At 36.1% G+C, this 26777-nt stretch overlaps 1 protein-coding gene across 13 annotated transcripts in view; it reads right to left on the bottom strand.

Annotated features, from left to right (window-relative positions):
- The window catches only part of PKP4 (plakophilin 4), a 222853-nt gene that overhangs the window by 82672 nt on the left and 113404 nt on the right, over positions 1–26777 (bottom strand). For all 13 annotated transcript variants that reach the window (XM_069456298.1, XM_069497850.1, XM_069497681.1 and 10 more), the window contains one exon: positions 22057–22169. In XM_069456298.1, the coding sequence (XP_069312399.1) occupies positions 22057–22169 (113 nt within the window). The remainder of the gene's footprint in view (positions 1–22056; positions 22170–26777) is intronic.

Consider the following 26777-nt stretch of genomic DNA (forward strand, 5'->3'; position numbering starts at 1 on the left):
TTAGGCAAGCCAGAGAGGATTCTATTGTTTGCAACCAAAAATCCCGATTGATGTTATCATAAACTAACAAACACAAATGGGTCCTCTGAAAAGAGGCCAAGCCTCACCTCTTAATTGTAGAGTGTATTTCCAACTGCATACTAGATATAGAACACACTTCATATCCAACACATTGAAATTCTTTTCCCTCAAACTGACTCCTACTTAGTTATTATCACCTGGAATAACTAGTCACTCAGATTGAAGAGCAGGGATTCATGGTATTGTTTGTTCTTCCCACTAGCGGTGTAAGCTCCATGAGGGCATCGAAGTCCACCCTGTTCATAGATGTACTGTCAGAATCTAGGGTAATATCTGACACATGGCTATCACCCAAACACTACTCCAAAAGATACATTTTGAATTCATCCTTACTACCACTGATGCAGTATGTGCCTTCATCTTCTTATCCTCTTTTGGCTGGATCATTCTTTCATTTCTCTCCTAATTGGTCTTCCTGGCTTTGATTTCTCATCCTTTCAGGCTCTCTTCCATGCTGCTGCTACAGTGATTTTTCGAATCTGATGTCATTCTCCTGCTGCTAATGCACAACAGATCCATAGAGGATGAAATGCAAACATCTTAGTGTGGCAGAGAATCAAACATCTTAGGATGGCACAGAAGGCCCTCCACCACCTGGCTCTTTCTAGTGTGCCCTTTCCCACACAAACCTACATTCTAGGCACTTCTGATTGCTTGCAGTTGCCTCACACCCCATGCTGCTTCACACTTCCAGTGCTATTTTTGGGGTAGAATGTGCAGGAACAGAGTCTCGAAATTCTTTCAGAATTACACAAAGTCTATAATGGCATATGCAGGTGCCATGTAACACACACACATATAAAATGTACTCATGAAACTCAACACTCTAAAGTTTATTACCTTTACTTTGTATTACTTCCTATAAAAACGGGAATATTTCACAAAATGTTTTACTTAAGTAAGTCAATACCCAATTTCCTCCTGATTCTTCTGTCTGATGTGAGCCAGCCTGGACACCAATGAGTAAACAACAGGAGAGGAGACAGTGGAGAACCAGATGGAGACACATGGTGACTCTGCCCTGCCATTTCCCTCAACTTCTCTCAGGTCTAGATGGGGCTTGGTCCATCCCTAGTACATACAGACTACTGTTAATAGTCTCCTACAAGACACACTGAATTGGGACAGGATTCAACAGTTATTCCTCTGTTGAAAAAGAACCAGGTCTCAGCCTGAGATTAGAATATGGTCAAGCTGTAAAATTTACTGCTTTATTAAAAAAAACCATTGCGTTAAGAAATTTTACGTACCACATGCTTAGAATCCAAATTAATAGCTCAAAAATTAACTATAGCCAATAACAGTAAATTTCACTTAGTATTAATTGGGAGGAATCACTTGGATACATTTCTAGAAATTGTTTTATTTATGAACAGAACATAGGTGTGTCCCACTATCTGGACTACGTACTATCTGTAGCCTTCTCCCTGGTGACCACCAATCATACTTCAAGAATGGGGTTGAGGAGAGCTAGTCACTTCTTTTATGTCAAGAATGTGCCCACTAATTTATCTCTCAATTTACACTTTTCACATGATTATTAATATAATTGCAATATTTTTTTACATATCCGTTTCCACTACCAGACTATAGCCTTCTTGAAGATAAAGATAGTGTATTAATTCTACCTTCATTTCTACTCATCTACCTGCATTTCTACCTGCAGGAACTAGCATTGAATAGGATGCTTAAATAAATAAGAGCTCTTATTTAACTCTTTTGAGTTGTTTTGTTTTAAAGGTTAATGCCATGTAATTTTAGAAATTGTTTCAATCGTTCTACAAAGCAGTCAGATTCCTTTTTTGCTTTTGGCTCTTTCTGCATCTTATAGAAGAGATGTTTATTGTATATATCACATGTATCCATTCAGTTAATATTTGTTGATCATCTACTGAGTGCCAGACATTATTACAGGCTGGGAATATAATGGTGAGAAGAGAAACCTACAAGAGAGGCCTTTGATGTTAATACTACAGGGCCCAGCACTGAGTTGACTGAAGAAACATTCACATATCTATTAAAAAAAAAGTGTGAAACATGTTTGTTTTCTTTGAACAAACAAGACCTAACTCTCCTACTCATCTATTAAAAGAAGGTAAATTGGTATTGGGAGCACCCAGGTAGTAACTTGAACATGGAGTGTCTGGTGGGAGAGGTAACAGAGCAGTATGAAATATACTGGTATATTCTAGAGTTTATCTTGATTCTCACAGCTCAAAACTTATAAGGAGCTGGGAATAAGCCAGTTTGGGAAACCATAAACAGCCATCAATATAATATGCTACATGTGCAAGTAAATCTGACATTCCTCCTCCTTGTGTCGTGACAATCTCTTCAAATGGTTGTTTAAACCATTCCAAACAACCAGCACTATATAATATACTTATTTCACTATCAAATCATAGTCTTCCATAATATTCTTTAAATAATTGTTAGGTGTTCTTTTATTAAATAGAGGTAATTAATAATCATTTGTTGAGCATATGTCTATTAATCTTTACTATGAAAAATTTTAAAAATGCATTTTTGTACATTTTTGGCCTGATTTTCCTCACCTTTTTACCCCTGAGTTTGCTATCAGTTTTACTATTTTGAGCTCTAATCCTTAGTTCTAAGTTCCACACAAAAGTTTGTATTTCTTGTGCACATGTTAGCTCTTTTATCTGAGACAGGGTTTCACTCTGTTGCCCAGGCTAGAGTGCAGTGGCATTATCATAGCTCAGTGTAACCTCAAACAACTGAGCTCAAGCGATCCTCCCATCTCAACCTCCCAAGTAGCTGGGACTATAGGCATACACCACTATGCCAGGCTAACCTTGCTTTTATTTTTTGTAGAGATGGGTGAGGTCTGCCTATGTTGCCCAGGCTGGTCTTGAACTCCTGGTCTCAAGCAGTCCTCCCGCCTTGGCCTCCTAAAGTGCTGGGATTATAGGCATGAGCCACCATGCCCAGCCTCTGCATCTTAACTCTTGAATTAGAGTTAAAAATAAATAAATAAATAAATAACCCACATGTCTGTAAGATGAAATCTCAGTAGATTAAGTAGATAAATTCCAAACTGCATTTCTCTCTTTACCAATTCATCACTGGCTTATTTTCAATTTATGATTTGCTCACTTTAAAACTTACCTTTCAACTTTTTCATGTGCCATTGATGGGCTTTATTATTGTACTAATCAAAGTTACTCAATTAGCAAATATGTATGTTTTCTGGATTCTAAATACATTGTGGAAAGTTCTGGCAACTCAATTGGTTCTTTACAATTGCCTTTGTAATCCACTGCCTTAATAATATTTATGTCTATTTTTTAATCTATTAAAGGTCTATTTCTCAGTTTAAAACAAAGGGAGAGGGAACTTGGTTTGTTTGCATTTTTAATTTTTTGACAATGAATTCACATTGCAATTACTTAGCACCTTGTTATTCTCTAGGCATTACAAATTTCTTTTTAATGAACTGCTCTAGAATCCTCTTAAACATGGAAACTGGGCTCCATATTTTCCCAATCACCCCGTATTTCCCATTCTGCATGTGGGATTTCCCCCCTAGGATCCTGGCAAAATAACTACTAATGATTCCTAAGTTTCAGTCTCTACTTGGAGTGTTACAGAATAAATTTAAAACAAACCTTAATTGTGTAACACATTCTATTGAACACTTAAATTTCCATATCTTTATTAATTATAATTAAATTAAATCTTCAATTATGATAAGGAGATGCATACTTTACCAAAACAATATAAATAACATAACATAAAGAAAACATAAGTTTTTATAACCTACTTTAAGTTTTTTATTTCTATCTAGTATTACTTTGGCTTCCCTTTTAATTAGTACATTTCAAACTTTGCTTGGTCTTTCCATGGATTTGTAAAATATCCACTAGTTTCTTGTGAGTTCTTACCTAGGTAAAGCTCATTTGATGTTTTAGCTTTCTTGAGTGTTCTTAAATTTACGCTGAGAACGTCACTTTTTAAATATAATGCCCGTGGAAGTCCCAGGTCTTAAAAACATTCACCCTGTGGGCAGGTCAAATTTCTCCTTACTCTACCCTCAACAAGAATGTCCTCTAGTTCATCTTATACTCATAACAAGCATGGTACGAAGTGGAGTCTAGAAGACTGAGATGGAATAGAGGGCTTGCTTATGTTATAAAGCTTCTTCTCATAGTCCAAGAACTCGTATCACCCACCAATACGTAACTGCTAGGTTACAACTAGTTTTGCTTTTCCTGTTTGCGAAACAGGGACCTCATCTGTTGCTTTCAGTTAGCTAAGGATTGACCAAGAAATAAATCCCTTACCTTAGAGACTTACTCTCTGTCTTACTGTCAGAACTAGAACAGTTGGACAAAATTAAACAATCTATCTTGATTATTCTTCCCCAAATAGGTGTGGATAGCTTTTCATCCCTCCACGGCCCTAGTTCATTAAGTCAAAGATAGGAAGGCCAATATGTAAAACAGACAATGAAGGTAAACTGCTTTGCCTGGCTGAAAAAGAAGAGAGGGTTAGAAGGCAAACAGGTATCTTTACCCTCTACATTCATTATTGCCCCTGCGGGGATCTGGAGATCCTGGTTTGAAAAATCACTAACCTGGGCAGAAAAGATTTCTTAGCAGTAATACTTGGAAAGCAATCCTTTTTGGTATTTAACTACATTTCTTGGAAGCCTCTTCCAAATTTACTTAGGGTCCATTCAGAATCAATCTCAACAAAAGCAAACACAAAATCTCTTTCTCCGAATTCATAGTTTTTCACGGAATGAGTCTTTCTTTGCCATGCTATCAGACCCTGGGCAATTCTCTATTGGATGGAGACTGATTTCTTTCTTCCTCAGAATGCATCACTTATTAATTCTTCCTGGCTTTTCATCTGGATAGCCATTAGTCACCGCTTTTCCTAAGGCTGCTATTCCCAAGATCTCAGCAGCCAGGAAAAGTGAAAAAGTGACAACAGCCCATAATTATTGTTTAGTTATTTTTATGTGTGTTATGACTTTGCCCCTGAAAATGGTACATGCCTATAATTTGAACTAAACAAGGCATAACAAATGAGACAGGGCAAAGGGTCTCTTTTCATAATTATTTATATGATCTGAGGTTGATATTGAAGTTACAGAAAAGAGCACTTGAATTAAAAATGATGCCCTTCATGTGGGATATAGCTGTTCCTCATCCATCGGCAACAGGACATGAGTTGCCTTCTACTAACAGGGATCTGTTTCAATTCATCTCCACTCTAAGCCCAGTCACTGGGGTGAACAACAGAACCAGCAAACAAGACAGCTATGGGAAAGCAGGCCTGATACTTCATGGAATGCAGTAAACGTCTTAGGCCTAGAGTCTGACTCCTGTGTTTCCCTCTCAGCAATACTTTACCTGAAAAACTTAGCCATGCTCTTAGTATGTGCTTTTACTACACTAGTCTAAGAAATCATGAGCAGCAGGGACAGCAAAGTGTGGTACAAAAGTACAGCCTTGGTTTCCATTGGCTGCTAGCAAGTTTGAGTAAAATGTGTGCCCAGCCACTGTGGTCTCATTCCTGGTCCAATTTTATTTTCACCCTTGTCTTCTCAATTCTTCATTCCACTTTTCTCTCATGCTACTCTACCGTATTTTTGGACCCTTATAACAGCTATCTACAATGCATTCCAGGAAAAGATATAAATAAAACACTGTGACCAATATCCTAAAAAGAAAATTACTTATTTTATGCACAGCAAAAACGTTAAAGGAACAAGAAATACAATTCAAGTAACCTTCATGCAGACTAGAGGTGAACACATATCAGAAGATGTTAAATATTCTTTGACAAAAGCATTTTGTGTTAGTACTTTGAATCTATGAATAAAAGATTCAAAAGACCATATGGGAGGGGGAAGATCAAAAGGATGTAGTACTAGACAAACATGAGACAAACAGTTCCCTCTGGTATCCCCATAAATTATACAGGAAGCATGACTTCTGTTTAAGCCTCTCCCACAACAGGTGTTCCAACTAGTCGAAGTAGAAATCAGAATAGAAGGGTTTTCTAACATTTCAGTTGACATTTGAAAGAGTGAAAGAAACTGAGATGAAAAGAGTAAAATAGCTACGTACAACACCAGCCTCTCTTCTTAAATATTCTGCCATAATCCAGGATCCTACTTAGGCAAGGGTCAGCCTTGAAATAGATGGGCTACTGGGCATTATTTGTGTCCCTGGTCTTCAAAATGCTATTTTCTCCTTCACTTGTATTCTCCTAAAACCCTCCAAAGGTGAAGAAACAGAAATAATTTTTTAAAGAAAAATTTAAAATAAAAAGGAAAGAGCACATAAATATATCATTTTTTTTCAGATTTGTATAAAACAATCTAAATCTTACACTTTTAAATAAAGTAGGTAAGGAGCAAGAGGTCCTGTTTTTCTACTTGCTCTATGTGGGACTGAGCACAGCATTAACATAGGACTAAGCTGTAGAGATCTATAGGGAGATACACACTGGCATCCAAAATTCTTAAAATTCATAATTATAAATAGCTTTTTAAATGAATATATACAATTTAATTATGTATAATATTTAAGATTTAAAATGCCTTGAAAAGCCTATATAAAAATTTACTTAAAAGGAATTTTAAGATATCATAAGCCTAAATTTTTGATTAAACATTTATTCCCTCAACCATTTGCCCTGTTTAGATATTCAAAAGCAAATGATTTATTCACATGTAATTCTTTGCTACTCCTGTAAAGGTACTATCAAATTTGGCATGTGTCTGAAGAATGGTACCTCTGTCCATTGATTACCCAGAGTATTTATCTTTAATTTTTATAAACAGTAAAGTTTCTTTAATTCTCAAAAAAATTTTACTCTTCCTGTTAGTATAAAAAGGAGGAACATAATATATTTCCTCAATTTCTGCTTTGCTTTTTGAAAAAAAAAAACTGTTTCTCACTATAACAGCATTTTCAGCTCTTGATTCATGGACAAGCACCATAAATAGCTGTCTTAGCACTGAAGAGGAAAGAATTCACATGTGGGGCAGACCACAGACCCACGATCATCAATAACTGTCCTTATGGGAGAAAGAACAGACCCATAAGGATACAGTCAATATTCTGCACAGCACACACTGTGCTTCTATGTATTATAGTAAGACAGCTGGAATGTAGAAAAGTGGCTCTAGAACGCTTTACAATCCCACCTAAAAACTCTCATGGATCCCTAATTTGTCCCATGTTCCCTTACTCACCACCCTTATTTCCTTCTCTTCTCTATTTATCCCCCACACATAAATGTATGTGAGTTCCAAACTACTGAGTAGGGAGATGAAGCGGAAAAAAGCCTATTAGAATAAGAAGGAATGATGATAATGATAGTGAAGGGTCAGGGTAAAGTCACCTAAAACGGCATTCTTGACATACAGTGGGTGATCCATAAACTCTGTTTGGTGGCTGGACAGATACCCTCCATGGCAAATAGGCAAGGTGAGGGATTGGTCAAGACTGTCTTCAATGTCTAGCTTTAATGGCCAGTATTCTTCTTTTGAGAAATATGAATCCAAAGAGAAACACTAGTGTACAACATGACAGAGGAGGTGGTTGATCTATTAATCTTTCTTTCTCCCTTCTCCTTTCATTGCCATGATGAGTCAGCATTGTTGATGGGAAGGCATTATGGAGGATATGAACCACACTGTGTAAATTCATAGCCTATACAATTTAAAAATTAGGGCTAACAAGTGGTCTTCATTTAAATTTTTTTAAACAAATATTCACTCAGATCTTAAGAAATATAACCATACTAGTTTTACAAAAATGAAACAAACTATGGTTAAGTTTGAAAACACAATTTCAGTCAGAAAATTAAGAGCTAACTTACCTAACATTTAAAGAACATTTTGTTATGTAACATTTAAAACATACACAATTAAAAAAAAACCTCCTAGGTATTTATTACCCATCTTCAATGCAAAAGCGAACATGCAGTCCAACTTATTTCATCTATGTTGTCATCCATTATTTTCTCTACATTACTGGATTATTCTGAAGCAAACTCAGATATGACATCATTTATAAATACTTCAGATGTATCTCTAAATACAGATACTTAAAAAGAACATACTAGAATAATATCATGTCAAGAAATTAACAGTAAAATTCTTAGTGTCAACAAATATCTAATTGGTATTCAGATTCCCTGTTTCAATTTTTAAAAAGCATTGGTTTGAATCAGGACCAAAACAAGGTCCACATGTTGCCATTTGGTTGCTAAGTATGTAAAATTCTCTTTTAATATATAGCTTCAGCTCCATTTTTTCCCCATTTGAAATTATTTCATTTGCCCTATAGAATTCCAGCCTGGATCTAATTAATGCATCAGTACAGTTTCATTTGACATGTTCCTTTGTCTCCGTATTGCCCATAAATTGGTATTATATCTAGATGCTTAAGCAATTTTGGGGCAAAAATATCTCATGGGTGATGTTATGTACTTTCCATTGTATCAGATCAGGTGACTGATTTCTAGGTGTCTCCTTTTTGTGTGATATAAACATAAGATAGATCAGTGGGTTCAGGTGCTATCAGCTTGACACATTCATTGTGAAATTTCCCTCTACCCTTTCAGCTGATGATTCTGTCAGCCACTAATGATCATTGGTTTAGATTCATTATTTTGTGAGTGCAAAATTCACCTGAGATTCTAAATTTCTAGACTTATTTTTAATGTGCTACTCTATTCAATAATATAATTTCTGCCTTTGTTCATAAGAAATATGACACAGTACTATTTCACTTAATATTTACAAATAAGTCTCTACTGAAAAGTACTTTGCTAACACTGCTCAGAAAATACATACACATCTATATTTTGTATGTCTTAATCATTATTTCTGATATTGTGGTTATTAATTTTACTTGAATTTTCTCTGTATTTAAAATAGCCCCATTATTAATAATGTAACTAAAACTGGGAGGTAGATTAACCTTTAATTGACTTGGACTGAAGCAAAACCTACACATCAGAGGATCCTAAAATAATTGGCTATTTGTTTTTCTCCAATTAAAAAAAAAAGGGGGTAGAAGAAATAAACATACATCCACATCCTAAGGACATTCCTCTTTGGATTATAAGCAGTTCATTAATAGAAACCAAACATTTGATGGTAGTCAAAATGTATAACTGTTTAATAGGAGATTTTTTTTAAGCTGTGAAAACCTGTAGTCTACACAGTTTTCTTCTTCTTCAGTTACGGAGTATTTTTTCCCTTATTTAATTATAGAGTAACACAACAGCAGAGTACAAAAATCAACGCAAAAACAGATTAGATTGATTTGTTATTAAATAGATTGTGAAGCCTCAGGGAAGATAGCTATGACAACAATTCAGACACCACAAAGTGTGGCAAACTTGTCACGTTCTCTTCCCCCCGCCTCGGCAGATGTGCCGTGTAAATTTTTACAGCAAGCTGATTAACTGCTGAAAATCCACCAATGGATGGCCCTCACTTTTTCCTAGATAATCACAATTTCAATTTCCTTTTCCGTACATCACTGGATTTGAGCTGTATAGGGTAGTTCTCTGAAGGGTTAAGGAAACATCTCATTGCACACATCCCTCTTTATGTTCTATGTCCTTAACCTGCCAAATGGTAAAGAGAATGAGACTTTAACACCAACCTTCCTTTATTTTATCATGAAGATTAAGGTGATTAGATGAAGAAATGATAAAATTTTCCTCCTGAAATAATTAACTGCAGAAAGTGCATTAGGGGCAACATGTTTTTCAAGGTTGCTTTCCATATTTTTTAAATTAATATTTACATGACTTGTAACATATTTGTGAATCACCAGGAATAGAAACAGCAGCCACTTCAGAGTTTCCACATAGGAGGTGGGGCTGGAGGCTGGGAGGTTTACAGTTGTCTCTGCACAGTAACGACAGATTTTATTTAGACAGTGTGCATTTGCAGGGGTGGAGTGGCAAGACGCAGGTATGTGGGGTACTCAAGTGTTCCCAAACCACTTCTTGACATACCTGTGGAAAACCAATAGGAAAACACTATCTTTAGGGGAAAATGTCATCCTAATGTTACATTCAGGTGTATAATAATTACAACCAAATCAAACCAAAACATACCAGCATCTCTATTGAGTAGTAAGAGGATTACAGGCACAAGACATTTACTATCAAAAGTGTCAATCATGCAATAGGTGCTCAATGGCTATCGTCCTCTTCCCTATACTGTAATTATAAAGAAGTATTTTATCTAAGAATATGATAATCCAAGATACCACATGAAGGCCTCCTGGGACAGACCAGGGCAGTCAATGCAATCTGATCAACACAGCACTATTCACAAAATTAAAAATAATAAAATATAGGCATATATTTTATGCTGCTACTAAGGCACTCTGTCATCTGGTTAGTCATGCACAATCATCTCGCCTGCTAAAATGGAAATTTCTAAGCTTTTGTATCTTTGTGTCTCTAGAAAAAAGCAAAGGTATTATGTTCAATGAAGTTAGTAAAGACATCATAAATTTCTGAACAAAAATATAAATGCAGAGTCAATAAAGAAAACATGGAAATGGGAACAGAAAGCAATGTTAATATCATCTGTTTGGGGTTTCACCTACCCTAAATTGCAGGTTTAAATAATTTGGGATCTGTTATTATATATAGAAGGTTTTTTTCCTTCTATATACTTGACATAATACTAAAAGATTCATATTCTAAAAATAGACTGATATGGTGTACTTTGTGCTACGATGTACTAGGATCTGTACTATTTTAAGAAATACATTCCAGAGTTATTTTTGCTTTAAAAAACTAGTGATGGAACCAAGAAGAATAAGCCAAATTATTCATTAGAAAAATGACCAATGAAAGAGGAAACTCAAATGGAATATTTTCAACCCTGCTAGTAATCAAGAAAATGCAGAGTAAGATGGGATAATGATGGGCAAAATTAAAGAGCCTGTCCAATATTAAACATTGGCAAAAAGAGAGAGAGAGAGAAAAGAAACACATGAAAAGAAATGGTAAACTGGAGCATTTTTACTTGCTGATCAAGGGGGTGCAATTGTTGAGCTACTTCGGAAAGCAATTCAGCAAGATATAGAAAAATTAAAAATGTATACTAATGATCCAAATAGCCCACTTCTTTTTTTTTTTATTTCATCTTATTGTTATGGGGGATACAGAATTGCAGGTTACATACGTTGCCCATGTACCGCCTTTCCCCCCAAGTCAGAGCTCCAGGCGTGTCCGTTCCCCAGGTAGTGCGCGTTGCACCCATCATGTAGGTATATGTCCCTCCCCCCCCACCCCCCCAAATAGCCCACTTCTAATTATATATTTTCCAGAATCTTACACATGTGAACCAGGAGATATGTTCAAGAATGTTCACTGTTGCATTACTTATAATATTGTAAAACCTCAATAGGGAAATGACTAAATAGTTTAATAGTCTGTGATATAAATACATACAGCAGTTAAAAAGAAACTAGATTTATACATATCAACATGGATAGATCTCAAATAGAAAAAACAAGGTGCACAATGATACACAGACTATACCATCTGCATATGGTGGAAAAACACCACAAAATATTAGTCACAGATGTATATATGTATATGATATATATGAACTGTATATGTATTTGATATACAACTATACAAAGTAAATCAGAAAGTATACGAAGTATACAAAGTAAATCAGAAGATTACAGACTAGTGGTTAGTCATGGGGAAGAGAAAATGGGAAAAAGAGACTTGAATTTTATGTTTAATATTTATTTCATAAAAAAACCAATGATGAATTTTCATTAATTTTCAATTTTAGGATGTGAGTACTTGAATTTTTATTATATCATTCCCTATGCTTATAATTTTGAACATTTCTCAAGATAAAAATGATTAAAAAATACAGAATCCCCAAAATTATAATAATAAGAAGAAAATACAGGATTTAAGAACATTGTTGCTTTTTTAATATGGTAAAAGTTATTGCTAATTCCTATAAAGCAATAAAGGTAATTTTTTCAAGAAACATCTTGAAATACCATATATAGCCTACTTAAAGTACTTTATCAATATATACATATGATTAAAAAACCTAATAATTAGGAATGGCACCTGGTAATATAATTCTTGTTATAATTCAGTAAGTCATTACTGTTAAATAATTTAAAAATAGTAATTATCAAATGTAAACTATGAAAAATTACACAAAGTGAAATAATGTTATTTTAATTAAAATAGTTCTTTAAGAGATAATTAAATAATGGCACAGTGCATATATTTTAGATGCACGGGACTCTCAATTTTAAAATGTATTTTCCTCTGCATTAATTAGAAAAATTGATACAGCTGGGCTGCCTCCATATTTAACTAAATATATTAAAATAGTCTGAAAATAATCTGAAACTTTGAAGCTAATCATAAACTTGATTTTGTTTGTGGTTCCCAACCACATCACCCATTTAACATTAAAATGCTCAGTCTAGAGGTAATTCATTTTGGAATACTTTATTCACTGGGATTACAATGTTTTACTGTACAATGTTCTAGGTTCATAAAAGATTCTAAGACTTATTTAAAGTATCTGGTTTAACATCCAAATTCTACGTGGTCATATTCATAAAGTTGGTTATTTAACGGAATGCTAGTTGAATTATCTTGGGCTCACATGTCCTACAGAAGACTTAGACATACAAGCTTAATTCAAATGTGTAGAAACAGTTGCCACTTGAATTTGTATGTCCCACATGAAACTGGCTTGTGACTGGAATGGCAATGAGAAGTAGGTATAAAAAATGCCTTCTGGAAGAACTGTGCTTGAGCAAACTGCTCCAGACAAATGGCTTCTATAGAGCTGCAGGTCATTTTGTATTTTTCATATGTGGGACTCTTTATTATGTTTATAATAGAGTTGCATCTCAAAAATTCAATGTTGCTAAATTTGTTCGTAAGAGCATCTGTTTAATAACTATTCACTGTAGAATCCCAAAGAGGTTTTCTGATAATTATATTCAAATATGAAACAGTTTATTTTTCATTTAGTCTGAAGTAGAAATGCAGTCAGGGAGCTTTTATTTGTTTGACCATTAAGACAGTCACTAGTGACCAAATACAACACTAAGAAAAGAAATTTGGTGAACTATATTGTGATGAACATCACAGCACTCCTAAATAGCTCTACCTGTTATACACTTAAAAGTAAATCAACACAGACAACTAATTAAGCAACAAGAAAGGATTTGCCAAAAGAGAAAGCAAAGGAGAAAGGAAAGAAGGCAAGTCCACATAGAGAGGAGGAGAATGGGTGGACAGGCCAAGGGGAATCTCCCTTGTTCCCCACAAATTTGAGAATACCTGGAACAAAACCCTTAGGATTTTCCCCTCTTAAAAACTTAAGACACAGCAGCAGTATTCATAAATGCCAAAAAGTGGTATATCCATACAACAGAATATTATTTGGAAATAAAAAAAAAGGAAGTACTGATATATGCTAGCGTATGGATGAACCTTGAAAACATCATGCTAAGCAAAAGATGCCACACACAAACGGCCACATATTGTACAATACCACATATACAAAATGTCCAGAACAGGCAAATCCATGGAGACAAAGTAGATTAGTGGTTATCAGGGGTGAGATTAGTGGTTATCTGGGGCTAGAGAAAGGGAAAAATGGGCAAGGGAGTGCTAATGCACAGAGTGTTTCTTTCTGGGATGATGAAAATGTTCTGAAATTAGATAGTGCTGATGGTTGTACAACTCTATGAATATACCAAACACCAAATTGTACACTTCAAAAGTATGAATTGTATAGTATGTGAAATATATCTCAATAAAATAATTACTTAATTTATAAAACCCTCAGGTTTTGGTTGGTGAGAAGGTCAAAGGGGCAAACAACTTTATCACACGTCTTCCTGAAGTGGTATTAATAAATTAAATGAGTAATAACTGTCAAGGCATAAGCATTCAGTCTTTTTAAGGACTCATTTTTAAAGAATACATTATTTGAGGAGATTTATTTCATAATGACTTAAAAATATTCACCGAAGAAGAGATTTGAACCAGGAAGAAGCCCTTTCTGCTACTGTCAGCCCTAAAACACTTTTTAGAATTTTTAGTAGTATCGATGAAAGCCTGATGGGCAACAGTAGAAGACCCTATAAAGTGTAAAGAAAAAAAAAATCTGAATGGCAGTGGGCAATCAAATCTTTGCATTAAAAAAAAAAAAACCAAACAGTTCTTTTCTTAAGTGGCAATAAGAAGACTATTTGTTAATATTGTATGACCTTTATCAAATCCATAAAGAATCCTATTTTAGCATGGCTTAACTGAAAGGAGAGAGATAAGCTTAGGGAGACTGTGAAGTTATTTAATTTCAACATTGCCACCCATTTTCTTCCTCATTTAGTTGATATGACAGGATTTTTCTCTGTGCCTAGAGGAGCTTCCTAATACCAGCAGCAGCCAGTCAAGGAATGAACAATGTGAAGGAACCAACTACTACTCAATGGGATAATCCAATTTTTTAAAATCATATGCAAAAAGTTAAAATAAAAATTTAGGGCTGGGCATGGTGGCTCACACCTGTAATCCTAGCACTTTGTTTGGGAGGCCGAGGTGGAAGGATCGCTTGAGGCCAGGAGTTTGAGAACAGCCTGAATAAGAGCGAGACCCCAGTCTCTACAAAAAAATAGAAGAATTAGCTAGGTATGGTGGCGCATGCCTGTAGTCCCCGCTACTTGGGAAGCTGAGAGAGGAGGATCGCTTAAGCCCAGGAGTTTGAGGTTGCTGTGAGCTATGATGATGCCATGGCACTCTAGCCTGGGAGACAGAGCGAGACCCTGTCTCCCCCCTAAAATAATAAAATAGAGAAGAAAATTCAAACTTGTGCTTTACTTTCAAAAGTTGCCATTAATATTTTCTATAATTATTGAAAGCTCCACTTTTTAAATACCCCTTCTTTTTTACGTCAATATAAGTGAAAATTTAGTTCTTTACCTTAATAAGCAGATAAACTATGATTTGCAAGGTAAAATACTTGGAACCAATTTATGGCCTGTGAAGAAATAAAATATCTCTTTCACCATCTACATCTTATTTAGAAGTAAATGAGAAACAAAGCATATGTAACTAAGATGAGTTTCTGGGCAATAGTAAGATTCCAAGTCTGGTATCAAGAATAGGTTTTAAATTCTGCACTATAAAATTTCATAATTAGTTTCTAGAATTCTGTGATGCTCATATTTTTATTTAATGAATCTTCACTTCTAACTATATTTTCCTATCCTTCCACAGTTTTGTTACACAACAAGCTGAACCACTAGTGTAACCTCTCCACTTGCATGAAACATGAACACAGGCCATATGTTGTACACTTGAAGGGTGACTTTACCTTGCAATATTTCCCCTGGCCAAGACTTCCACCTAGAGTGTACCTGCCATTAGAAGGCTGTAGTGATCTGTAACCACTGTTAAATTAGCACCTCTGGGCCCCAAGATATGTACCCCTTGGGAATTCCTCTGACAAGTGGGAGCCATTAAAAGTTGTTTAAGGGCCGGGCGCGGTGGCTCACTCCTGTAATCCTAGCACTCTGGGAGGCCGAGGCGGGCGGATCATTCGAGCTCAGGAGTTCGAGACCAGCCTGCGCAAGAGCGAGACCCCGTCTCTATTAAAAATAGAAAGAAATTATATGGATAGCTAAAAATATATATAGAAAAAATTAGTGGTGTGTGCCTGTAATCCCAGCTACTCAGGAGGCTGAGGCAGAAGGATTGCTTAAGCCCAGGAGTTGGAGGTTGCTGTGAGCTAGGCTGACACTATGGCACTCTAGCCCAGGCAACGGAGTGAGACTCTGTTCCAAAAAAAAAAAAAAGTTGTTTAAGGAATAGGCCTGGCATGTCAAAGTGGGACAACAGGAACAAGATAAAAAGTTAGCAACAGGGAATTACTTCAAACTTAAAGAAAGAAAAAATTGAAGAGAAAGAAATACAGCAAACTTTTAAAAGTGGTTGCCTATTTTTTCGGGTTTCATGGAAATGTTCTATATGTCGATTGTGATGGTAGCCACACAATTATATACCAAAAGTGTTAGTAAAGGATCATAAAACTGTGCTACAAAGGGGTGAATTTTACAGTAAGTAAATTACACTTTAATAAACTTGACTTAAAAGAATATGGTCTTGGCCACCCTGCCCCTTTCTGTGCCCCTTGGGAGTGCAGGTGAATGGGAAGTCCCAGGGTGGGCAGGTGGGCACAGAATCCAAGTGTGCCCTCAATGTGGGCTATCAGGCTCTTTTACTGTCACCCTACCCAGTGAAATCTAAACTCAACTAATGTGAGAAGGATACCTAATCAATGACACTGCAGGGAGAAAAAGAATAAACTTCATGTTCATCAAAATTTGGATCTGAAGGTTGTTGCCTAGCCCACGGGAGACATGAGGTTGGAAGAACGTATTTCCTTCTGAGGCTCCTGTGCTGTGAAATTTTCCTGAGATGAACTGTACATACCACAGCATCTCCTGAGAGTCACTTCTGTTGCCAAGACGTGTACACAGTGCACCTGCACGGTGAACTGCAACACTGGACACCTCACATCTCAGCACTCATTGCCATCCATGAGTCTAAAAGGCTCTGTAGACAGAAATAGTCACGGCCAGCTGCCTGCTTAGCGGACCTGAAATTGATCCATCCATCTACATATGCTAAGTATCATCCTGGAGCCAAGCTGGAGTGTCAGAATTGACCCCTGGAGAATTACTTTTAGTTAAGGTACTATTCCATCTATTTATATTCCATTTAGTCGTGGAAGAAAGAGCCCTATGAGCCTGTTTCTGTCATTTACTGGAGAGAGGCCACTGAGGACGCTGCTTCCCCTCATCGTATGGTGGATTCTTAACGGGGACATGAAGGAGAAACCACTCGAGCCTCAGCCCCAGGAACAATGGATCCTCCTGACAAACCTGATTTGTTTTATCTTACATGTGAATTGTGGAATTCATTAATGATTCTGTCTTTAGCATGGCTACTAGGTCACTCGGAGCAAAAGTGGCTCTCTACTGGAATGTTATGACTATTTTAACCTTGGCTTTATCTTATTTTTCTCAGCTTTATATTCCCTTTGCCCTAATTTCTTCACTCTATTTTTAGTTTTTATATTTGAAAAGATGTTTCAAATACTTTTGGATCAAGTAAAATATTAAATATATAAGTAACTATAATATACTCAGTGCAAATACAGAAAGGGTGTAACTTCTCAATTAACTGATTCCATAGCCCACCTTCAGTCAGATGAAATATTAAACAATAGGTAACTATAGTATACGCAGAACAAGTGAAGAAAAGCTGTATCTTCTCTATTAACTGATCCTACAGCCCCCTTTCAATGAGGTGAAATATAACTATACTGTTCTCAGTAGAAATGCAGATGAGTTATAACTTCTTTATTAACTCATTCCATAACCAAGCTTCAATGAGGTGAAATATTAAAACACAGATAATATTATATGCAAAGGTAACTATAGTGTACGTGGTGTAAATGCAGAAAGGCTAAGCAATGCCATAGCCCACCTTTGGGCTTTTCAAGGCTGCAGTGATCATAATCGGTCTGATATGTCACCTCTGGATACAGACACCATCAATTCCAGATTAAGGATCATTATAACATATTTATATTGCCAATCTTATTGATGCTTTTTTATAGTAAATAAAAGAAATGGAAAATTATATCAGAAATGAGGTTTTTACTACCTTATTTGGAAGACTACTATTTCCAAAGAGCCATTAATAGAAAAACCAATTTCATGTTAAGATTTTTTAAGTTCTCAACAATGCATACTGCAAGTAAACTGCCAATGATCATCATGCAGTTCACTTTTGGGACACTAAATGGGAACATCTCCTGGCATGGGTTAAAAATGCATCTTTGTCACTATACGTGTGAGGAAACCAAATTGGTCACTATTACAGCCATTCGTTTGGGGAAGGAGGATTCACAGTATATTATTTTTCACAATATAGGAGTCATTTACTAAGTAGGACCTCATGCCACTGCCTCCTCCTTACTCCTGCGGTGAGGCCAATAATGCCAAAAACTTTGGACAAGTGAAAAATAAATAAAAATAAACATTTTTATTTTCCTTTGAGTCATTAATATTATCTTTGAACTAAGAAAAGAAAGAAAATCTTACAGACAACCTTACTAACTCTGACACAGGATCGAAATCAAACGATATGAAAGATGACTCGTTATCAAATTCCCCATTTTGCTGGCCTGATTCACTTCATTTAAGATCTGAATCAAAAGCTCCATGGTCAACGAGTGATTCCACTTTTAATTTCCTTTGAGCAAATGAGCAGTGGCTGACAGCAGAAGGGTCTGAGAGCTAATTTCTGTTCTGTAGCCTTAGGTTCTAGTTCCGAGACTGACAGCTGGCGGGGACCGGAAGACGCAAAGGAGACCTCTCAAGTGACACAATAAAAAACCTTGGCTCCCTTTAGTGACACACTCTTTTCTGTTAGCCTCCTTGCCAGTGTGCAAGCCTGGAGGTCACAGTGGAGTAACTGTGTCAATAGTCTTCTTAAGGTCCACTGAAAAGCACCCTGGAAGGTGTGAAGAGGGCAGACATGAGAAAGGGTAGATAGAAACCCAAACATGCCAAGTGGATAACCTAATGGCAAAGCCTCTCTACCTGATGAGCTCAAAACATCCTCGACTCCACTAAGGTTCATTATCTGTTCAATGACCCTCTGGCTGGGTGCCTGCCTCTGAGTGCTCGGCACTATGCCAGGGACTGGCCTCACCCCACCTCCTATGGGACTGCCACCATAGGAGAGCTGGCAGAGGCACGGAGAGACAGTTAAGAGAGTTCAGATGAAGACAGAGTACTTTCCTTGAGAAACTTGGGAAACGTTATAAAAAATGGTTAGCATTTAGTTAGGGCATCAAGAATACATGGGAATCCAATGTGAGATGGAAGGAGGGGAATCCATGTGGATCAATTACCATTCCAATCAGAGTTCACCGAATGAAGAAACCTACCTTACTCACAACCCTTAAGAATCCATAACAGATTCTGCCCAGCTGCCTGGCCTCTCTTCATTCTGTTTTACACACTCACTGTCAGGAAAGGAAAACTGCCTCCAATGACAACTTTCAGGAGGTCTCCTTTACAGACCTAATGGAGTTCTTCAAAACCAAATGCCAGGCCAGGTGTGGTGGCTCACGTCTATAAATCTAGCACCCTGGGAGGCCAAGGCGGGAGGATAGCTTGAGCTCAGGAGTTCAAGACCAGTCTCAGTAAGAGTGAGACCCTGTCTCTACCAAAAATAGAAAAAATTAGCAGGGAGTGGTGGCACGCACCTGTAGACCCAGCTACTTGGGAGGCTGAAACAGGAAAATTGCTTGAGCCCAGGGCTTTGAGGTTGCAGTGGGCTATGATGACACCACTGCACTCCAGCCTGGGTGACAGAACGAGATGCTGTCTCAAAAAAAAAATTGTTCATAGATGATATCTTCCTATATCTGTTCTTCTGCAACTTGTCGTTTCCCATCAAAAGTCTGTTTTGCAAACATGTCAATGTTGGTACATGTAGACCTAATTATTTTAACTGATCTAGAGCTTACTTATGCACAGTTTATTTTCCGTTTCCATCCTGATGGATAATATGCTTTTTGTAATTTTTTTACTTTTGCAAATAATGCTGCAATGAGCATCCTTTGTATTTGTTTGTGCACACCTGTCAGACTTTCTCCAGTGGTATCTAGTTCTTGGACTTTGAAATTCTACTCTTCTGCTTACTGATTCTCATGCATTGACAAGTGTTTTTTGTGATAAGTATTTTAACGCTTTTTAAAATAAAATCAGAATTAATCCAAAAATACTTGATGAACAAAGTACAATGTGAAACCGTCCTTCCTACCCTCATCAATGCATCCTTTTTTATTTACATGCTACACTTGGGCACTACAATCTCTCACCTGGATTTCTTAGCTCTAGTGAAGGTATTTTCATGTGCAGATGGTTGTTCAAACTGACGTTTCAGTGAGAGGATGAGCACTGGGAAGTACTATTCTGCCATCTTGCTGATGTCACTCTTGTGTTTTTTTGATTTGTGTTTTATAATAACTAATTGTGAGCTCATTTTTAGTGATTTAGTTTCTCAGCTGGAGATTCCTGAGCTATGTGGACAGTTACATTTGGGCTCCAAACTCACACATGGTATAAGCTTGGAGTTTACCAAGGGTGGAGTCCTTTAAGGTCATGGCTTAATGCAGTGATCTTAACTTCAAAGGTACCATCTTGAGCACACTCCAGACCTCATTCTTTGGTTCCTGCATGGAACTGCATTAAACTCAACTCCAGAGCTTATTTTGAAGTTTGACAACTGTCCTCAGGCCTCCTACAGAGGCAGCTCAAATGCTTCTGGCTCTGGCTTTCAGTTCCTTTTCTATTTTTAGTATCTCAGAATTTTCTTTTCTCTTTTGTCATTTCCTCTAGGTATTGGCTTTTATTATTGATATATCAAATATTTCTAGGAGTTTGTCAAGAGAATTGCTATATTAATTTAGTTAGCTGTATTGCCAGAATTAGGAGTCTTACCTGCATTCTTTAAATGTTGAATTAATTTTTCTATTAATATAAAATTCTGTTTTCTAAACCAGTTGGTCCAAACTTTTTGGAAAAACATAATACCACATTATTGAGTTTGTGAAATGCTCTTTTTAGTGCTAAAGATACATATAACTTTTAAAAAATATCAAATATAATTAAAACTAATTTTTGTTTTCACAATTTTAACTTCTTTGATAAACTATTTCATTGGCTGTTATAAAGGCACACTTAGAAATTTCTAACTTGTAATATTATAGCTTGCTTATAATCTCTCTTCTTATAAAAACCTGCTTGGATATTTAAAAATGATCACATAATTTTATATTTATTTTATAATGGTTTTATTGACCTTACTTGTATGCTTTGTGTCTTGCTAAACATATTGCAATATACACAATTGTCAAGAGTCAGAGATGAAAAATTCATGTGAATACAACTTACCAGCCTAATAGTTTAAAATTCATACCAACTAATCAGTTAGAAAAGAGAAACTACAGATAGCATTCTATTCACTAAGAAATTTTTGCCTGTGAGTAACAGAAGATGCTGAAAGGTAGAACAATTATGAGGTTAGAAATAACTGAGACAAGTTATTGAAGGCATACCTACCTAAGCATAAACAAACCACACTTATAAACACAAGCAATAAAAGTATTTTATGGTAGCCTTTATAGGAATATGTAATTACTAAGAAAGAAATCTATAGATAGAATAAGCAGTGATTTAACCATTTGGAATGTGTAGTAGTAATTTTTATGTTTTTAAATAGCATAAGAGGCTACTTAAATAAAAAATAAGACTTGTGATTAAATTTTTTTGTAATGTACTCATTTGGTATTTACCATATTTGAATACACTAAATTATTTCATACAGTAATTAGTTCATGTGGTAGTTTATCATAGAGTTCTGAAAAACTCAAAGTAAACTGAAGGCATTTTTAAAAGCTAACTAAATTTTTTCATTTGGAAATATTTCTTAGTTCTTTAAAAAAAAAATCAATGCCAGGTCTTCAAAGCACCAGCCAATTAGCTTTACTAAATAATTAGCAATTAATCATGACACTATCCATCAACTGTGTCTACAAACAAAAAATCAAATTTCTGAAGGTAGCATAGTAGCTTTTGTCACAAGTTTGTCCATGCTATATAAAACACTTTTAAGCACAAGAATGAAGGATAATTAATATTGCAAGAGGCTTCTCAAAATTAGAATACATTGACATTTTTGGTGTCAAATTCAGGAAAGCAAGTTAACAGTAACAACACTAACAGAATGGTTTGCTACATGCAGGACAACCTCATAAGGCATGTAAGTCGAGGGTGAGCAAAGATAGAGCCTCTGGCCCTGTACCTGGTGCTGGCGATGCTTGGTGACTCTGCTCCAAGCCTACATCTTTCTAGCTGACTGGCAACAATTTGCCTTTCCACTTCCAGTTCTCGGGTGAGTCGTTGAAACTGAAGCTCCTGTGATTCAAGGAAACAAAAGGTATATAAGGCACTGAGGTTTGCCGCTCAGGCAGCTAGCTATATGGATTAATGTATGTCACAGGAAACACAGGAACATACCCATAACATAAAGCTGTACTGTGGCTTTGTGAAATTCAAATTTTGGATGGGATAAATAACCTAATGGTACATAGGTTTTTCAAAGCTAAGACACTAGAATATCAGCCTTTGTTTAGAATTGAAAACAAGTAGATCTTTTGGGTTTTCTTGTTTGTGGTTCTAACTGAGGTCTTTTAAACAGTACTTCTGCTGCAGAGCCTTATTAAATTTAAGGCTTGCAGAGACCTTACTTGATGTATCTACATCAGAGGCACAACAGCAAATATAAGCTCTTCATCTTCAATGGCTAATTTTTCTCTCTCTCAAACTGTATGTCAGCAAAGCATTGAAAACAAATGTAAACCCCCATGATGAGAATCATTTTACCATGTTTGATATAAAATCTTTTAAAGAAGAAAATGATTCCAATCCCACAGAAGTCTTGCTATATTTATCCATGACGTAACTAACAAAATTTTGCTATTGTCCAAATGCAATACATGTGTCACTGTGTGAAGGAAGAGAGGGGAAACAAAAAAATGAAAAAGACTAAGCCACAACATGGAATTTAAAAGTAGATTAAAAAGCTGGGAAGACTGCCTAAAGAAATTATATTCTTCAATCTATGTCTATGGTGCCACATGAAGGCAAATAAGTTCTATTATAAAGAAGAGGCTTTAACTTTATTTGTATTTCTCTCATTGTTAGCTTGATGGGATTTCAATAAATAGAATTCATGTCATGCTATAAAACATCTAAAAATCAAATCAAGTATATTACAAAGGCTGTAAGCCACAAATAACATCTTCAAGAACACCTTGAGCTCCCCTGCGCCATATTATCTCCTTACAGGTATACTCAAAGCAAATGCTGAACTGAGTAGTTTAATTTGACAATGACTGCTACTTCAAAATACTAGACATATGAACACAAAAATTTAGAAACTACTCAGAAATAAAACTACTTAAAATATTATTTATGACTACATGTAAATACTTGTTTGCTATAAAAATTCAATTGAAAAGTGTATTTATTCCCTATGGAATCAGGCAAATGTACAGTTATTTGATAGCACTGGCTTTGCCAGTTGCACAAGCTAATCTTAGAATAATTTTTAAGAAACAGTCCCTGAACTCCTTATCACTCTCTGATATTGAAAATCCTTTTCTAATGAACCCGATTGGTGTGGGCATATTGGACAGGGCCCAGATGAATAATAGTTGGCTCGATAATGCTGTACAATACGACTACAATAGGTAAGTGAGACAATGCCTGCTTCTGCCTAACAATTCCTGGGCTCTTCTTAATAAACATTCAGCAACAAAAGACCAGACAGATACAAACTGCACAACATTCAGTACCAGGTTAAGATAATCTATTTTAAAATACTATTAGGTTTACCTCACACTTAATCTTTCTTTGTTCTTAAACAGTGTCATAGTTTTTGTGATAGACTTCCATTCTTTCATTTATTTTACTCAATTGTTTATTATATACATCTTTTGCCAAAAGATTGGCTGCCTATATCAAAGTGGACCAGGAAAGGACCGTTTGTGAATCCCCAAATATTCCCTGAGCCATCATATTACCTTTGTCCTCTGAGTTCAGTGGCTACTAAGGATTGCGGGCAAGAGTGTTTTTCTCATTTTGGGATGGTGAAAAGTTACCATACCAGGGTAGGATTAAGATATGTTTCAAACAGGAACACAGAAAGAAATTCCATTCCTAGAAAAAAATCCATTGTACAGTAGTAGATTTTCATCATGTTTGTGACTATCCATGTGAACTTTTCAACAAACTTTCCAGAAATGGCTGGGAAAGTTCCTACTTGAAGGCAGAAGCGGGAATTTAATTTCCCATAATTCCTTCCCTAGGAAGCTGAGATGGGTGACTTAGGCTCTGCCAAGAAGATGTACTCAGGCCAGACTGGGACTCACGTGCTGACACCGAGACTTTAACTGCAGAAAACAAGAAGCTCATTTTTTAATTTCTTTTCTGCCTTCTAGCTGCACTTTCTGCATTACGACTCAAGGTCAAGTTCCTGAAATGGAAATGACCTCCATACAAACTGCTGTGTCTCTGCTTGGTGGCTGTTTCTTTATCTTAACATTTTTTTTTGGCACAGGTTTAGACACTGTTTCTGAAAGCTTAATCTCAAGCTTTGTTCTCCAGTCCTTGTAACAAAATGTGCGAATTTACTAATAACCACTTAATAAACTCATTTTCGGCTTAATTAGCCATGTTAATCTCTGTTTCATGCAACTAGAAACCTTGATTGACACATTATAGAAACCATTTACACTTGTTGAGTTCCTAGGAAAAGCCCAAGTTGCTAGAAAAGCCCATGTACCCGTGATGTAGCTACATTTTTTACTTAAAAATTGGGTACTTCCTTCAACATTATTATGGACTGAGTAAAGTCCATATTTTATCCCTACAGGTCATAGAGGCCATAATATTAAATATCACTGATCATTTTTATCAGAACTATTCTACCCATTATGTGCCCACATTTCTTACAAGTAGGACGGACTTCATTAAAGCATCAAAAGCAGAGTATCAGGAAGCTATAAAGCACAGAATTTATAAATGTTACCTAATTCCTGTCAATATTTACAAGTAAAATATATATATACTTTGTTGTAAAATCGTTAATATTACCCCTAGAGATTATAAATTGAACACCCAAGCATGACTGGCACCAAGATGGGTGAGAAGGGTATAAATACTTGAAAATTCTGTTTCTACCGGCTTCATAGACTCACTAATGAGGAAGACAGTATTATGCAGTCATATAAAAACACATCTAAAGATTTCAAAAATAATGCTCATTAAGATGATTATGCAGAGATATCATATACAAATTTTAAATTTTTATATTTTATCCTTCAGATAAAGAATGTGAAAGCTGATTCTTACATTAGCATTCTCAAAATAGCATAAATTATAAGGAGATTTTATATTTGTTCTCTTTTAAGAAGAAAAAGAAAATTAACATAAAAGGCTCTTGTCTATGATTTAGTATATGACAATTTCCTTTTAGAGTCTGGCCAAAAAACTCTAGATAGTCATGGCTACTAATATGCCATAAAAACGGGACCTCTTCATATGTATTACAAAGCTTTTCTTTATATTGACCTTCTTTTAGGTAAATATATTAATAAATATTCTTTGTGAGAGAGTCAAAGAATAGAAGAAAACAAAATTTCACTTTCAAGTGGGCCAATACAGTGGACAGAGCAGCAGTGTCCAAGGAAGGGCTCACTGCCCCAGCTGCCAGCAGGTGGCCTATGGCCATGAGCACCTGCAGGGGTGCCAGAGAGACCCTGTGCCCAGGGGCACACCATTTGGGCAGCTTGCAGCCAGCCAGTGATTGAGATAGGAATATAAGGACCAGGTCTTCCCACAGAGCTCCCTGTGGCCTTGGCCACAGCTTTGCAGGCCTGTTTGAAATTCTCCCCTGCCCAATCCTGCTTTCCTGTTCCCTCTCCTCCACAGGTGTTGATCCACGGTAAATACTAGGCATGCAAAACTCCATCTTAGTGAGAATCCAACCTGAGATAGTCTTGTTTTTATGGCTTCCATTTACATAACAGATTTTTCTCTCACTCCCAATTTTTCAATATTGTAAGATACTGCAAATGTACAGAAAATGAATAGACAGTAATGCAATGAATTACTGCAAACCTGATCCAGCTATAGCAAATCCTAAAATTTTATTGTATTTGCTTTAGATGTTTTGAGAAATAAAATACTATAATTTTATTTAAAAATACAATAGAATCCCCTGGTTTCTCTCTCCTAGATCGTATTCCTCTCTCTTCCTCCCTCTCTAGAAGAAATCATTACCCCGAATTTGGTGTTTATTATTCACATGAATATTTTATAACATTACTACTACATAATTATAGATCCATAAAGGGTATACAATATAGAATTGCTTTGTATGTCCATACAATTTATGTGAATGGTGTACTGTACACAGTTTTTTGTGGATTGCTTTTATTGCAATATGATTTGGGGATTTATTAATATCAATACATATAGATCTAGTTCATCTATTTTCACTGCTCAATAGTATTTCATTGCACAACTATAAACTATATTCTCATCATGATGAACCCTTGGACTGCTTCCAAATTTATGCAATTATGAGCATTCTACAAAATAAGCATCCTTGTATAAACAATCTTATGCACATAAGCCAGACTTCTTCAGAATAGAGACCTAGAAGTGGAACTGCTAGGTTGAAAGGTACATATACCTTCAATTTTGCTTGATAATGACTGTCAGATTACTTTTTTTTATTTTTGGAGACAGAGTCTTGCTCTGTTGCCTGAGCTAGAATGCTGGGGCGTCAGCCTAGCTCACAGCAACCTCAAACTCCTGGGCTCAAATGATCCTCCTGACTCAACCTCCCCAGTAGCTGGGACTATAGGAATGTGCCACCATGCCCGGCTAATTTTTTCTATTTTAGTTGCCCAGCTAATTTCTTTCTATTTTTTTAGTAGAGATGGGTGTCTCACT

This window comes from Eulemur rufifrons, chromosome 1 (genome assembly GCF_041146395.1).
Source record: "Eulemur rufifrons isolate Redbay chromosome 1, OSU_ERuf_1, whole genome shotgun sequence".
Taxonomy (NCBI): domain Eukaryota; kingdom Metazoa; phylum Chordata; class Mammalia; order Primates; family Lemuridae; genus Eulemur; species Eulemur rufifrons.